The sequence below is a fragment of the Amblyomma mixtum genome, chromosome 2 (genome assembly GCF_055824585.1).
Source record: "Amblyomma mixtum isolate Tamu chromosome 2, ASM5582458v1, whole genome shotgun sequence".
Classification (NCBI taxonomy): Eukaryota; Metazoa; Arthropoda; class Arachnida; order Ixodida; family Ixodidae; genus Amblyomma; species Amblyomma mixtum.
Window position 1 is genome coordinate 96,939,713 of NC_143013.1, and position 16,728 is coordinate 96,956,440.

Consider the following 16,728-nt stretch of genomic DNA (forward strand, 5'->3'; position numbering starts at 1 on the left):
GCATGTTTTTTTTTAAATGTTTTTCGAGCAAGTTTGTTTAATTCTTGATCGCCATACTCGAGTGCGGTCCGAAAATTAAATGTCCACTCTTTGTCAGCTGTGCGGCTGACCTCTCTGGCACTATATCTCTGGCCTCGTTTCAATCGGTGCTCCTCCCGCCTGCTGTCCGAGCGCTTACCAGTTGGGTGAATACGCCAGAATATTCCTCTCAAGAATGCGCCTTGTCTAGCTCGATTCTGGAGCGTGCCAATGGAAGCCACGTTTAATCTTCCTAAACTTCCAACGTGCAGCCGTGTGTTCTTTCGTTTCGCGTGCTGCATGTCGGCGTAGACGCCACGCGATCGGGCTGTTTCTGAACAGACAGCGTCACGAGCGGAAGTGAAAAATTAGTTATCAGTTATTTGCCAGCTGCCTACGCCTGTCGTCACCGATTACCGAAATGAATAACTGAAAAAAAAGCAGCCGATTCGAGGAGCCCGGCTGTGCTCGCTCAGGACAAGTGGATTCGGTTGTCGAGTGACGCGCTAGCAGCTTGTTTCCTTTGTTTAAATCATCTGGCATGCAACGTGATTTATGGCCCTTTTATTGTTTGATAGAGTGAAAGTCACGAGCAGTTGTTTCGCGCGCTCTTCAAACGCACGCTTCCGCCGATCGTGGGCTGCATTCCTTGGATAAGTTCGTGGGCGTGTCATTGATGGCATGAATCGCCTAGTATTGCGAGGTACAGTGCGCTCGTGGGGCGTTTACGTGAAAACTATTCATGCGAATGCCGTGACATGCCACGTGACGAGGACGCACAATTGATTCCTGTCGCCGAAGCCGCAGATTTGGACAGGCTGCTTGGCGCATGCATACTCGATCGGGCTTGCGTACCTGATACGCTCCTCATCATTCGCTCGCTCGCGAAATCCCCGTTACAGAGCTCAGGAGACTTCGTGTGAAGCCGCGTTAAAAACACGGGAGCAACGTAAGCACGTTGTAAGTGCTGTAATGTTGGAATGCTTTAGCCGCTCAGAGAGCCATTTTGTTGAGAGTAACCGCGTTTCGTTTTTGTTCTTATCCCAGCTACATTCTGGACTAGCGATCGGTGCCGCGGTTTGTTACGTCATCGCCGAGCGCTCGGGATTTGCGCAACAACTTCGTCGCACAGGCCGTTGCGTAAACGTCATAGAGGTACTAGGGATAAAGGCGGTTTTTCATAACCGAGAACCATAGGTAGTACAGGTACCATGTTTGATAGGCATGCCTGCATGAGTTTTCTTTCCTAGCTGAACTTGTAATTGGTTTGAGTCTAATAAGCACAATTCATTTCGTATGCCTGTTGTGTTGCCTCTGTTTTTAGCTTCCCATACTGCTACCAGGAAGCAGAGGAGTATTGAGATGGCTAGAAAGGCTCGCCAGATATCTGTTCTCTTTTCATGACAGTGGACAGGTTCTCTTTGGGCATTACAGAATTCATGCTAGAGCAACATTTTTCAAGTGCCAGGCATATATAGAAACAGCTGCTGCTTTTGCATTTTTTTGCAAGTAATTTATATTGAAAAGCAGTAATGACACGTGTGTACTTGGTAAACACTGACACTGCCAAAATGTACATTGTCATCATCTGCTGACCAATCAAATCGAAATACAACACGTGGACTGTAGGCCAAACTGGCTGTGGTTTTGTTTCCAATTGACGTTGTTTTTTTTTTGTTTTTCAAGCAAATAGTGCAGCTGGTTTCATACCTCTCTGGGGTCCATGTACCGTATTTTCTGGTGTATAAGACGCGGCTTTTTGTCAAAAATCTTGCTGGTGCGTCCTATACAAGGGTGCGTCTTATATGCGAATTTTTCGTTTTTTTTGGCGAGTTCAGAAATTACTCAGGTTCATGCTCAAGCTTTTTTCACCGAAAAAATATCACTACCAATGATGCGGTAGTAACACGGTTAATACTTCAATACGGGGACCGCCGTGCGCAACTTTTTTAGGTGAACTTTATCATGAAACGGCGGGGATGATGACTTCCGGGATAATAAACACGTGGCCGTTTCGGAGGCCCCAAGCAAAAGTAATGTGAAATACCAAAAAGATGGCGACAGTCGCGCTTCTCGACATTGTCAAAACAAGCCAAGCCGGCGTTCTTTTTTAGTCATTCTTTGCAACTTCGCAACCGTGTACGTATTACGTCTGTGCTGGTGACTTCGGCGTGTGTTTTCCACTACCTACACCTGTCGTGCTCGGTCTTACTACAGTATGCCACCGAAGTTCCGCAAGAGCTACACCGCAAAGTTCAAATTATCTGCGGTCGAGTATGCTACCGAAAACGGAAATCGGGCTGCGGGCCTACGGAGCTACGGAGCTCTTATGCGATCAGATGAGTCCATCCATGGTTCATTTCGCGATGGTCGAGCAAGCGTGTTTATTTAACCCTCACTAGACTAAGTTTGTAAATTGGGGTGCGTCTTATACACGGGTGCGTCTTATATACCAACTTTTTCAATGAGAGCCTTCATATATGGCGGGTGCGTCTTATACAAGGGTGCGTCTTATTCACCGGAAAATACGGTACTAGCTTCCATTATGGTATTCAGTGGAGAACACACTGAATGAAATGTAACCTCTGTTTAAGGCCATAGTGCAAGCAAGCTTCAGGAAAAAAAAGTATCTTAAACCATGTTTGAGAACCATGCAGAAGCAAACACTAAAGGGCCTAATCTCGAAATTAGGAGCAGCAAGATAACACAAAACTGAGAGGGAGTCGAAGATAAAAGAAGCTTGAACGAAACTGCTTGAGGAACGAGGCCTCGAAGTGGCAAATACACCTTAGACTGACATAGCCGCAGTTCCTTAGTGGTATTGCGTTCAGCTGCTGAACCAAAGAAGTCTTTGGCTGAAATCCCAAATGGAGACAAAATGCAAAACAATGCTGTTCTTTAAAGAACCCCAGCTGGTCAAAAATATATTGTGTCCTCCACTAAGGTGTCTCTCAAAACCCTTGAGCACATACCATACCATATACCATACTATAAGCCATCCCATATACCATTTCTTTGGAGGAGAAATTCTAGAGGCCCGTGTACTGTGCGATGTCAGTGCACGTTAAAGAACCCCAGGTGGTCGAAATTTCCGGAGCCCTCCACTACGGCGTGTCTCATAGCCTTAGTCGCTTTGGGACGTTAAACCCCATAAACCAAACCATATATGGTATAGTTTATAGTATATAGTGTACCATATAAGATCCGTGCCGCATTTTGTATTATACAATTGCAAAATGTGCTGATCAAAAGTTCTTGAGCCACCATCTGTTGCGTATTTCTGTTTTTTTTTTTTCAAATAAGCCCACCCTCCTCTCATCAGTCTTTATATAGATTGAGGTATTGTGTATGGTGTTGATATGACATTGGTGAATTATACGAAAACTAAACTTTTAATATAGAAAGCACTAATCAGCCACAAAGCTGTCTAGCCGCCGCGGTGGCTCAGCGGCTATGGTGCTCGGCTGCTGGCCCGAAAGACGCGGGTTCGATCCCGGCCACGGCGGTTGAATTTCTTTGGAGGAGAAATTCTAGAGGCCCGTGTGCTGTGCGATGTCAGTGCACGTGAAAGAACCCCAGGTGGTCGAAATTTCCGGAGCCCTCCACTACGGCGTCTCTCATAGCCTTAGTCGCTTTGGGACGTTAAACCCCATAAACCAACCAACAAAGCTGTCTAGTTTGCCTTTCTAATAGGAATCTACATATCACATAAAAGTTCTTTGCTATATTTTTACCTGCCGAGGCCTTGCACAATTTGACAAGCCATGTGCCTAATGTCGTGCAGGTCACCATTTGAAATGGGCGGTGGTGACGACGAGAGTCTGTTGCGACTGCGGCGCTTTCTGCGCACGGGCCTGGAGGGCGGCCGCTACCAGGCGGGTGGCGTGGCGGGTGCCAGCACCAAGTTTTCGAGTGAGTCAGCGCCAACTGTGCACGCAATGCTCGAAGAACACCGGGGGCCCGAGCTGGTCAAGGAACTGCTCCGTGTGGCATCCTGCGACGGTGATTCGCTGCAGCGCGCAGTGTGCCCAGAAGCCGTGGCGTACGTGCTCGCACTCTGTGCGGCCTCGGACCACCGGGCCACCAAGACGGCTGCCTACTCTGCCTTTCCGCAGGCAAGCACACTTTGGTCATGTGCTTTGAACCAGGTCTCATTGATCATACCAGTTAAGATGCTGCGCTTTTAGTGCCAGTGGCCACTGTGAGGAGGTTAGCTGACAGTTCCATCACCTATGAGGAGGTCTGTCAGTTATCGGTGACACCCGGCAATTTTTATTCCTTTACTGTGTTTGTGTTCTGAGTAGTGCTGAGTAGTTCATCTGGATGCCACTAGTGGTGTGACAGTTCAAACCTCCGAGCCTTGGCCCACTCATATCACTGGATTTCAATGCATGGGCCCTGTGGGCAGTTTCACGATGGGTGTGATCAGAGGGCTTTGCAGTGAGCTTGGTTCTGGTTCTTTTACTGTTAATTTTGCCGTGAGGTGTGCACTGAGATGTGGTATAGGAGAACAACGGGAAGTTGGGCTGGTTGGATTAAACTATACATCGTGGCACTTTTCCTGTTCTATTCTCCCTTGTCTTTGTTGTTTAGCGCTATTAAGTATGGTATAGGAATTAGTGGATTTTTTTTTAGAGCTGTGGCAAAACTTCAAACCCTCTATTTGCACGCGTGCATAGGTAGCAACAATATGACAGGGAATGGTCGGTTTGCATGCAGGAACAAATTGTGTTGTTGCTACTTCTACACTGAAGTTGAAAATATCTTGTGGACATTATCTGTCCAGATGAACAACATCCACAACAAAGTAAAAGGCACACCTTTTACTCATTTTCATGGGGTAACTGTTGCCTGAACATAGATAATGTGTTACCTTTGGTGCCGGAACTACCTCTAAATGGGGTCATTGAAAACAGCAATATTACTTGATGTAACTTCAATTCTTGGTAATTTATGGGAGTGTTGGGCAGGGAGGTTTCTCTGCTTTGCTTGGCATGTCTAGAATAAACATGGAAGGATTGGAAGGGACACTTTAAGGGCATGGCACAATAGCGTCAGTAGGTTAGCATCAGTGTATGCAAAATTGGTCATTCTTGGCTTTACATTCATTGATCCCTGGGAGTCCTCATACCACTTCCAGCGCAGTGGTGCAGCGGTTAAACAATGCACCTCTGCCCTGCGATGGCAGGTGCTGCTACTGGTGTGGCTTGTGCGACCAGCTCTTCCCAAGAAGCCTCTCATGGCCAATATTACTTTCACCTGCCACGTGGGCCGGTTGTGATGATGCCACAAGGTCACATGACCTCGGTGGACCACCTATGTTTCTTCTCCAGGGGTTTGAGAAGCTGTGTGGGATTTTCTGCAGAATGGAAGGCTTAATGCTATTGCATTAAAGTAATTTGCTGTCTTTCACCTTGCATGCATAGTTAACGGTGACGAAAGCCAATTCAATACACTTGATAGCGGGCATGGTGTGTATAAACATCGTCCCATTCAGTGAAGGGATTTTCTTTTCCAGTGTATTCACACGTAATTGCTTGTAGAGCACAACAGCACACAGAGCATAGCATAACAAAACAGAGGCAGACATGGTGACTGTGGGAACAACCATGTTTGCACAAACATAACGTTACCATAAATATAATGTATATATTGGGAGTTTCCCCCTTTTACCCCTTTTAAGAAACTGAAGAAGAATACTACGACTATAAATGCGCTCAAAATGTTTGGGCCAACTATAGCTGAGGGCATGTGTGGATTGCAGTGTCATTTTCCCTGTCATAAATGTTATTAAAGATGCAACACATAAGAAATGCGCACGACAAAGTCTTGAATGAACATGGCTTTTTGCACAGCAGCAGCCACAGGTGCATAGTTCATGCTGCACAGTTCTGTGCAACTTTTTTTCTTCCTTAGTCTGCACACCTCTTCCGATGCTCTATGTTTTTCAACAGGTCGCGCTACCCCCCCCCCCCCCCCCCATCCCTCCCACAGGTCTCTGGCCTGGGGTTCCTTGATGCGCACCAACATCACAGAGCACATGGGCATCTGTCGTATTTTGCAGTACTGCTTTACAGTGGAAGCGTTATGTTGTGCCTGTATGTTGGGCGATGTCGGAGCATGTTAAAAGAACCCCAGGTGTTAGACATTTTTCCGACCCCCCCTCTGCTTAAGAAGTTGGCTTCTCCTCATAACAGAGAAGCATAGTGGTTGAGGTTGCTGTAGGCATTTCAAAAAGCAGCGAAAAAAAAATTCAATATTTGTGCATTGGTTCTGAATTGACTGGGCTTCTTCTGCGTGCTCAAGATAGGTAGCGGCATTGAGGTTGCTCAAGGAGCATTCTGAAAGAGATGATTGGAGGAATAAAACATGCATTTTATTTGAGTAAATATAGCAGCTTCTGCTTAGTAGCACCCATATTCAATGTCAAAAGTTGCCCAGCACTACCACCCACCTTTGCTCGCATCTGGGCCGCTTTTCAGGCAGTGCATTCTTCTCTGAAACTTATTTTCCTCTGGGAAACCTGTTCCCAACCAGCTTCTGACCGATGGGGACATTACAGGTGTGCAGGTGTCCCGCGCAGCTGTTTGCGGTCACCCGCTACCTGGAGGAAGTGAGCGAAGGTACGGGCTGGGGCCGTGCCCACCGTCGGGCGGTGTCACGCTGGTACACGGCTGGTGAGGTGGAAAATGGTGAAAATGGGGCCCGTCGTCTGGCAGCACAGACGACGCGTGTGGTGCGGCGTCATCGATGGACACACGCCGACCTACTGCGGCTGGCTCACGTCCGACCACCCGCGCACAGGCCAGGTAGGAATACTCGTGCTGTTACTCATCACTTTGTGCTGCTGCTATGCTGGGAAGTTTAGTATAGCATAGCGACTCGGTACTAGCGACCCGCTTCACCGAAGTGCAAGCCCTGCCAAACAGCACAGTTAAGTCGCAAAACTTTTCATCAGGTTCATCCACTCATGGCATGGCACCCCTGAAGTACTCATCACAGACACAGAAACAGTGTTTACAACAGAGCTACAGTCAGGCAAGCCGCCGGAGGACAACTGTATACCATCCGCAGACAAACAGCTTCTGGGAATGCTTGAACAAGACTATCGGAGACATGCTTGCCACGTGTGTTGACGCGGAACACAAGACCTCGGATGTCGACTTTCACGTCATCGTCTTTGCCTACAACACGGCAGTACAGGAGACCACCCAGATGGCACCTTTTAGGCTGGTTCATGGCAGGGAAGCATTGACCACTCTTGACGCCATGCTGCCGAATGTCATTGATGTGGACAACCTCAATGTCACCGCCCATCTTCAGTGTGCAGAAGAAGCCTCTTGACTTGCCCGGCTATGGATCAAGGACCAAAAGTGCGCCATTGCCCAGCAGCACTACAATCTGTGCTGATACCACATGGAATACAAGCCAGTTGACTGTGCTGGGGTGCGTGTGCGTGTCCATTTTCCGCCGTTGGACTGAGTGGAAAAGCTTTTGCGCCACTATTTCAGCCCATGCAAGATCCTTCTTTGAATCAGAGAACTTGACTAGGAAGTCATTGTCGACAGAGTCGCAGCATCTCAGCAGTGCCATGCGTGCCTAGGTATTGTGCGCATTGTGTGCTTAAAGCATTATATTATGCTTGCTAATGGATGCCTTGTGTTTGAATTGTCAGTGTTTATCTTTTCTTATCGTTTTAAAGCATCAGGCCAGTGCTTCTTTGGGAGGTGTAATGTTGCTAAGCATTGTAATGTTTGCTTGCTTATGCTCTAGTCTGCTGGCATGAAGCTTTATCACAATCTCTCTGATGCTAGAGGCAGCCAGATTATGTGGAATAACTGCGGCCATGGCCAACTGCTTCTATGCTATTCAAGATTGTATTAGGTTGTTTCCGTGCCTCATCCCGAAAGTTCTTTGCCAGCTTTAAATTGAGCGTGGCAGAGAGCAGTGGTGATTCTGTTCTTCGACAACTACTGAGCGTGTTCGTTGCTGTCGCCACTGCCGATTTGTTCAGTTCTTGTGGGTGCAAGTCATCCCCACAAAGAGTTTCATTTGGAAGCCTTTCACCGTCTTCTTTCCTGCTTACTGGACTGCCATCGCCGCCACCTGACGATACTCACGGCGTATTACCTTGTTCCACTTGTACTGCAAGTCAAAAGGCCTTTCGTGACTCGTGGGCCTTGAAGCCTGCTCACTGAAAGGATGCGATCCAGTATTGAATGGAACTGGACTACCGTAAAAACCGGAATATAGGTTGACCCCCCAACTAACCAACTCTAAAAATAAAAAAAAAAATAATAATCTTTTTCAATGACAAAAGTACCGAAAGACACCCTTACCTTGAAAGAAATGCGACTCAACCGGTCGCACAATGGTGACAGTATTTATTTTCATTCAGATGCTGCTGGTATGTACACCCGGCTGATTCTTTAACACTATCGCGCAACCATCGACCTGTGTGCTTGTCAGCACCTTACGGCGCTGACAACAGCGCTGAATGGAGAAGCAAGCGAGATACGCACATGTGTACACATGCGCTTACTCTCGCTTCTTTCGCCGCTCCGTGATGAGGTGCTGACCAACACACGAGGAAATGGTTGCGCGATACTTTTAAAGAATTGTCCGGGTGTACAGCACAGAGAAGGGCACGAAATGCGCAACCGTTACTCCGAGTCATCAGAGTCGTCCGAACTCGAGTCGGATGACAGCGGCTTCTCGCTGCCCACATCCCAAACAGCATTACCCTCTGTGTTGTCTAGCGCATCGCTTGTGCTGCATTTTCTAAAAGACTTGAGCACCATCTCTGCGGGGAGAAGTTTTCACTCCGACAACACCCAGCCACACACCAAAACTTTGTGACAACGGAAATGCAAATTGGCGGTGTCACAACGTCCCCATACCGTGCTGCTGCTGATGGCGATGGTGATGGAGGCTGTTGACTTCAGCCGCCCGTGTTTGCTAGGCTTCCGTTGTTTTCCTGCCGATGACCGGTATATAAGATGGGGGTCGACTCTTTGCCATAGTTTTTGACAAAAAGTTCGACCTATATTCCAGTTTTTACGCTATGTCTCTCTTTTGTGTAGTTGCAGGTGTGGCAGTGGTGTTTGTCATTGCAGGTTGTACAGTGTTGCGCGTGTGGTTGCAGGTGTGGCGGTGGTTCTGCGCTACCTGGCGAGGGGCCTGCCGGCAGCGGTCAAGTTGGTGGAAGAACAGGAGGCCCAGAAAGGGGGAGGAGGAGGTGCAGCAGAGGAGGAGGAGGCGAGGGAGGCCCTGGCCTACCTGAGGGCGGTGCACGAGGTGCGGCACACGCAGGACGAGCAGCTGGCCGGCCGCCTGGTGGAGGAGCACCAGTTGGCCCTGCAGCACGTGCCCTCCCACCTGCTGCGCTCCAAGGAGGTAGACTCCGTTTCATGCATAGCAGGCAACGCTGCGGAGGTTGCTGAAGCAGTGCATCCGCGAAACTATATATTACTCCGCCACGTATCATTCATTCTTCTCAAAACTCCGGTCATTGTTCGGACGAATACAAAGGGCGGTATAAAACGATGTAGCAGCATTGAAAATGATGGTCGAAGCTGTTAGGCGCTTAGTGTTCGGGCTCTCAGGCCATAAATTTCACGGAGTGTGAACTACTTTTTTGGGCACGGATTTAGTAGAAGTGATTCGCCTTGCGAACCACGTATCATACCGCCATGTGTACTTTTTGCTGCTCAAAATCTCAACGAGTCGCAGGACGAAAATGTGGCAGGAGGTAAAACGAAGTCCAGGAGGTGCCAGTCACGGGATTTAAGATTTGTCGCTGTGAAATATGTTTGTGTTCGCTTTAGTTGTGTGGCGAACTACTTTTTGCGTGCGGACTTAGCCTGTGTGGGTAGGCGCGCTAGCTTTGGCAGCGTTGTCTGCTATGTATGAAACGAAGTATAGTATGGGACAAGACTATGTGAAAGTGAATAATGCGAGGCACTCAGCTAACTGAAAAGGCCACTGAAGCCATCTTGTACTGAAAGTTGGTCTAGACTCGTATTTGTCTCCCCACTGTAATAGGGTCCACTGTCCCTTGAGATTCGTCCAACAAGAGAAGCCTGTAAACCAGTTTTACCTTCTTGTTTAGATTTTTGGTTTCCTGCTGGACAACCTCAAGAAAAGAAAGCATGGATTACGCATGGATTAGAGAAGGGTTTGGTGCGTTCTTAGGCATTAAAGTGGCTGAATTTAATCTTCTTGTTGATAGGCGGGAAACTATGGCTCACTTCAATAGATAGCTGTACTGCAGCACCCCACATCAGAAGTCAGCAGCCAGAGCTTTTGCATAAATTTAAATGATCCCATCCAGGTTACTAAGGCGGTCGACTTGAAAGTATCAAGACTGCTCTATCAGGCTGAAATGCACTGCAAGAGCTGCAGCATGCAGAAACCTGCGGAATGTGCAGTCAGTGATTGAGATTAGTGCTTAATCAGCAGATTCATATTGTTACGGGGAAGTCTGTACTGACGGCCGCGCTGCGATGGCCAGCACTCAGCTCATAGACTCCAAGGGCCTAGCTTCACACTGTCAGCATCGTCGTTGGCCGGCACACTGTCAGCATCGTTGTTGTCCAGCACACTGCCACTTCGTCGTTCACGATTCATGCACGAGTCAAGTCCACTTATACACTAACCAGTTCAGTGGTAACAATATATATTGGAAGTGGGACTTGGCTTGTATCAGTCAATCCACCAATGGCTTGAAATCTTGCTGGTGCTGTCACCAACCAGCTGATGTTCTGGCTGCTTTTTGTTCGGTCTCGCCCATCGACCACACTGATGTCTCTCTCGTTCCCTCTGATCTGGCTGTGGCGACAAGGTGTGGCTGTGCCTGGTGCGAAGGCTGCCCTTGGCCGAGCTGGTGGCGCACGTGCCGCGACTGTCACGGGCGGGCCTGCTGTCTAGAGGCCCCCTGGTGGGGCTGCTGCGGGAGCGGCTGCGATCGGCCACAGAGCAGAAGCCACCCCCGCTGGGGCCCCTGGAGACGTACGCCCTCAAGCGCCACCTGGAGGCCAGCCGCCCCAAGCAGCACCACCGCCCTGCTTCGTCCCAGCAGCTGGACGACGTCATAGCCGCCCTGCACGAGCACTCGTTCAAGGTGACCGGTCCCGCCCTGCTCAGTCTGTTGCTGGGTGGCAGGGGCGTAGCCAGAGCCCGTTTCCAGTCATAGCTGCACAGTCAAACTTCATTGTAACAAACAGGTGAAAATATACCCGGTATACCCGAAGTTCGTAATGTAAAATATCCTCAGTAAAGGCAGACGAGAGCAGCGCATTGTAGCCATTGAAGAGAGGACAACTCAGGTGGCCTTTACTAGAAAGCAGGGAAATACCTCTCGAAAGTTATGGCGCCATCTTGAAGGCACTTGACGAGATTCCGTAAGCCACAAAAAATGCCGCCAGGTTCGTTTCCCCATACTGCTCCTGCCAGCTTACCGCAGTAGAAGGCCAAACTCAAGCCAGGTTGGCTTCCCCGCATCGCAGCAGTGTCACGGGAAAAACGATACACCAGAGCGAAAGCTGCCTCCATTTTCATCGCTTCTGTGACATCTGACTGGAGTTGGACAGCCACACCGCAGGATTTCATTTCATTTCATTTTATTACCTTAAAGACCCCTCGCGGGGTATTACATAAGGGGTGGGATTAGCAGAAAAGGTACAAGACAAATGCTATTTGTGATCATGAACAAAAAATGTTGTTTAGATTGCTTGCAAATGATGAAGGACAGGTGATGTCGACGATATGCTGGGGAAGGCCGTTCCAATCTTTAGCTGCACGTGGGAAGAAGGAGGCTGAAAAAGTAACAGTTCGGGCACGTGGGCGAAAAACTTGAAGCGTGTGGCTAGTGCGGTGAGAAATGTATGATGCTGGCGTGATATAAGGGGCACGGTTAAGTGATGAGTAAAAGAACTTGTGGTACAGTGATAGCGTGGCTATGCGACGAGAACGGATGGATACTGCTTGGCTACAACCGTCTTCACTGCTGCTTTTGGGCACTGCCGACTAGTGCGAACACTTGCTGACTGCTTGGCTACCAACCCTTCGCACACCTACCGTATTTTCCGGTGTACAAGATGCACCCTTGTATAAGACGCACCCGCCATATATGCAGGGTGTCATTGAAAAAATTGGTATATAAGACGCACCCGTGTATAAGACGCACCCCCATTTACCCAGTTAGGCTAGTGAGGCTTAAGGGGGTATGAGGGTCTTGAAAACTTTTTCTTTATTTGTTAACATATCTTTCTGAAACTTAGCACCTGGGTGTATCATTAAATGCTGATTTCGAATATGCATTTAGATTTCAAATATCTCAGCTTGAAGGAAATATATGGCAAAATAAAAAATCCTAATTAGGTCATTTCTTACGGGCTTTTTTAGTAATTTATCAGTTAAATAAACATTTTTAAATAATAAGCAGACATTTGCAAAGGCTCAAAGCACATCCTAAAGCTAACAGAACGTCTACAAACTAATTTTATTGATCATAAATAAACAACAAAGTTGGAAAGAAAAAATGACGTTGCAGTAATTAGCCCACACTTGGCATAATTGCTCATTTATCAAGTTTAAAGAAAAAAAGAAAGCTTTAGGATGTGCTTTGGGTCTTTGCAAATGTCTGCTTATTCTTAAAAAATCATTCTTTAACTGGTAAATTACTATAAAGGCCCGTAAGAAATTACCTAATTTGAATGCTATTTTGCAATAAATTTTCTTCCAGGTGAGATATTTGAAATCTAAATGCATATTTGAAATCAGCATTCTATGATACACCTGCATGCTATGTTTCAACAAGTTATGTCGAAAAATAAAAAACAAGTTTTCAAGACCCTCATCCCCCCTTAATTAAACATGCTTATGCGACCATCGCAAAATGCACCGTACGTGTGAGAAGTTCTTAAGCAACACTAAGTGATCGAAAAATGCAACATTCAGGCCATACCAGCCCACGTTTTAGCACAAAAGAAAAAAAAGCGAAAGAACTCTATGTCCATAACAATTTATTTTTACATAAAACCTTCAAAGTCTTCATCTTCGGATGCGCTATCGAAAAGGCAACGCGTCTGAAGCATTCTCTTCGCACTATGTACTTGCAAAGGGTGACTAAAAAAAAACATCGGCTTCTCTAGGCTTGTCTTGACAATGGCGCGAAGCGCGACTGTCGCCATCTTTTGTCATTTCACATTATCTTTGCTTGGGGCCTCCGAAACGGCCGCGTGTTTAAGATCCCGGAAGTGGTCAACCCCGCCGTTTCATGATAAAGTTCACCTAAAAAAGTTGCGCACGGCGGTCCCCGTATTGAAGTATTAACCATGTTACAACCGCGTTATTGGTAGTAATATTTTTTCGGTGAAAAAGCTTGAACATGAACCCGAGTAATTTCTTAACTCGCAAAAGACAGAAAATTCACGCATATAAGACGCACCCTTGTATAGGACGCACCAGCCAGATTTTTGAAAAAAAAACGCGTCTTATACAATGGAAAATACGGTACGTATATCTTCCTCACTACTGTTTGTGTGTGGGAGATTAAGGCGCAAGCCATGGAACTAAAGCTCATCGCATCACAGTCAGCCGCTTTGCACACTGTGGCAAAGCATGCCACTTGCTATCGGAGGGAGATGAAGCTTTCTAAACAGACATTTAAAGCGAGCATCCCTGAAAACTGTGTGGAGCTGTTCCACACGATGTTGTTGTACATGCTGTGGGTCTGCAGCAGCTGCGATGGTAGCAGGACTAGTGAGGACTATTGGTCAGTTGAGCAAAAACTTTGTTAAAATAAAGATTGAGCGGTGTGGGCGGTGGGAGGGGAGGCGTCAGTTTGTAATCGTGTAAGTACAGTATTGATCACAGTGCCAATTTCGAGGTGTGCCTATTATGCGCAGAAATAAAAAAATCTGGTTTTTTGCACCAAACTGGGGGTGCGCCTATTATGCGAGTAAATATGGGAAATTCATTTTGCGATCTGCTGAAAGTTTGGTATTTCTCGCTCCGACTGTATGAGCCCTGTGCGTTAGTATGAGGGCACCACCACTGGTAGTACAGTTGAACCTCATTATAATGAAGTTAAGGGGGCCCAGTGATTACTTTGTTATAGCCGCAGTTTCGTTGTAGCCCATGTTGACCAAGCTTCCAAGGGGAACTGACATTCCTTAGTTATCTCCCATTATTTCATTATAAACTTTTTCGTTATAGCGAGGTTGGACTGTATTGAGCATTTTTCATCTGTTCTGTGTACTACAAATATGACAGTGGCTTCAAGCAAAGTAACTGAACGTAAAAAGGTTCTTCAAAGGCAGTGGTGTAAAACTTGAAGAAGACTTGTGCAGTGTCTTCTCCTCAGTTAGACAATTCTTGGGGCTTGTAAACCTCTTCTGCAGTGTTTTCTTTGTTGAGAGCTCTCGGCATAAGATGCTAGTCTTTTTATGTGTTCCGCCGCGGTGGCTCAGTGGCTATGGTGAGAGCTCTCGGCATAAGATGCTAGTCTTTTTATGTGTGCCGCCACGGTGGCCCAGTGGCTATGGTGCTCGGCTGCTGGCCCGAAAGACGCGGGTTCGATCCCGGCCGCGGCGGTTGAATTTCTTTGGAGGAGAAATTCGAGGCCCGTGTACTGTGGGATGTCAGTGCACGTTAAAGAACCCCAGGTGGTCAAAATTTCCGGAGCCCTCCCCTACGGCGTCTCTCATAGCCTTAGTCGCTTTGGGACGTTAAACCCCATAAACCAAACCAAACCATCTTTTTATGTGTGTTTCTTTGCCCAACCATGTCTCAATTCGTGCTGCGAGCAGCTGTGAAGCCAACAGCATCCCAGGGAGACTCAGGTAGATGCTAGCCTGAGTTGGCAATTCTCAAACTTCTGAGCAAACCTCAGCTCTTCTTTGAGGTCAAATGGGTTTCATGTGTGTTAATATATGTCAAGAGGACATGAGAGCTCTTGTGGAAGCTCATGCTGTCGCCAAATGGCAGTTAATGTTCAGTTTCGCAGAGAGCTCACTGAGTGTTCACAATGAAGCGAGCTGACACTGTTTGCCCATCTCTGTATGAGGCACCTTCACCGTGTAAAAACTAGAACACAGTTGAGATGCGATTCTTCCAAGACATGTTATTCACGAGAGCTAGTCGTTACTCATAACCAGGCATCAAGGCTGTGTCATGGAGCATGTAAATGACCACAGAAGCACTGGATGGAAGCCTCTCAGCATTGGGCTGAGATTTTACATTGTTTCAAATCTCTCTTCACTGAACTTGAGAATGTCCACCAAATCAGGCTGATGAGTTCAGAGATCGATTGCTCAATTAATCAGTCAGCTAGTCAGTCAATTTCTAAAGTTTTTGTCAAAAGCATGATACAAATTTTAGGTGTGCATTTGAACTCCATAACTCTTGCAGACCTTTGCACACATGTACACTTGAAAATCTGCCCAGAATGCCAGTGTCTTACTGTTCCTGAAATTTAGTCGTGTCAGGCTTCAGTAATTTCAGGATTAGCGATAACTATGCTGAAATAGGTTCGATGTGTTCAGAGTCATACCTCAATGTATAGTAGATTTGTAAGAATGGAATGACTACTTATTCACATCTATCCAAATACAGCCAACAGGTACAAAGGAAAACTTCAAAGGCTTCACAGAAACTTAGTAGTGAAAGAAAACCTAGTCCCGATTGGAGGATCGAACCTGGGACCACTGCCTATCTGGGGCTGTTGCTCTACCGACTAAGCTAATCATGATGGCTAGAAAGTGGTAAGGTGAGGCTGAATTTATCAACAGCTTGAAGCTGAAAAGGTGTTTGTGCGTATGTTTTGGGGGATCCCTCCGGAGTGGAGCAAATTTGTAAAAAGGAAATAATTAGTGATTTATTTATTTTATTTATTTATTTATTTATTTACCCTCAGGGCTTACAAAAGCATTGTAGAGGGGAGGGGCAGAAATACAAGGGACACTATGCAATTTGGTTAATAAAAGGAAACAGAAAAAAATATAAAGGCAACAACAACAACGACGAAAAAAGAACAAAAACGGCACGTATTCAAAGCACACGGGTCGGTTACAAATTTGCAATAGTTTGGTGGAACAGAATGCAGCAGAGTACAGCATCAACGTAAAAAAACAATAAATAAAATGAAGGAACAGTCATACAGATCATGATACGCGCCAGTGCAAGTTTTAAAAAGAAAATGAAAAAGGGCTTCAAAATATGTTAGTAAGGCAAGTACGAAATCGGTGGTTGTCGGTGATAGCGACCAGGTCAGCAGATAGATGGTTCCAGTCACGGGATGTTTTTGGTAGAAATGCATGTGCATATGTCATGGTGTTGTGGCGAGGTATGGCGACTTTGTAGCAGTGATCTACACGGGCAGAAACATGCGCAGCATCTGTGATCAGGCGCGTCCTGAGTTGATGGTTATGATGATAAATTTTATGGAAGAGGCAAATACGAGAAATCTTACGACGGACAGTGAGAGGGGGCAAATTTAGACTTAGTTTCATGTTAGTGACGCTTGCTGTGCGGTGGTAATTATTGAGAATAAAACGAGCAGAGCGATTCTGTACGCTCTCCAAGGTTTTATTCAGTGATACATGGCCAGGGTCCCATATGGATGAAGCGTACTCGAGATTGGGTCGTACATAGGTAGTATATAGCTGTTTTTTAAGTGAAGACGGAGCTAGTGAAAAGTTACGTTTC

The 16,728-nt window shown here is 46.7% G+C and overlaps 1 protein-coding gene across 4 annotated transcripts in view; it reads left to right on the top strand.

Annotated features, from left to right (window-relative positions):
• Nucleotides 1-16,728, top strand: part of LOC149360223 (RNA-binding protein RO60-like) — a 36,274-nt gene that overhangs the window by 553 nt on the left and 18,993 nt on the right. The window contains exons 1-5 of one of the 4 annotated variants that reach the window (XM_089572212.1): nucleotides 132-185; nucleotides 3,803-4,133; nucleotides 6,581-6,827; nucleotides 9,164-9,414; nucleotides 10,862-11,140. In XM_089572212.1, the coding sequence (XP_089428338.1) occupies nucleotides 3,816-4,133; nucleotides 6,581-6,827; nucleotides 9,164-9,414; nucleotides 10,862-11,140 (1,095 nt within the window). In that variant the 5' untranslated portion in view covers nucleotides 132-185; nucleotides 3,803-3,815. Of the gene's footprint in view, nucleotides 1-131; nucleotides 186-3,782; nucleotides 4,134-6,580; nucleotides 6,828-9,163; nucleotides 9,415-10,861; nucleotides 11,141-16,728 lie in introns of those variants that run through there. The other 3 variants (XM_089572213.1, XM_089572211.1, XM_089572214.1) reach the window with 3 other exon arrangements.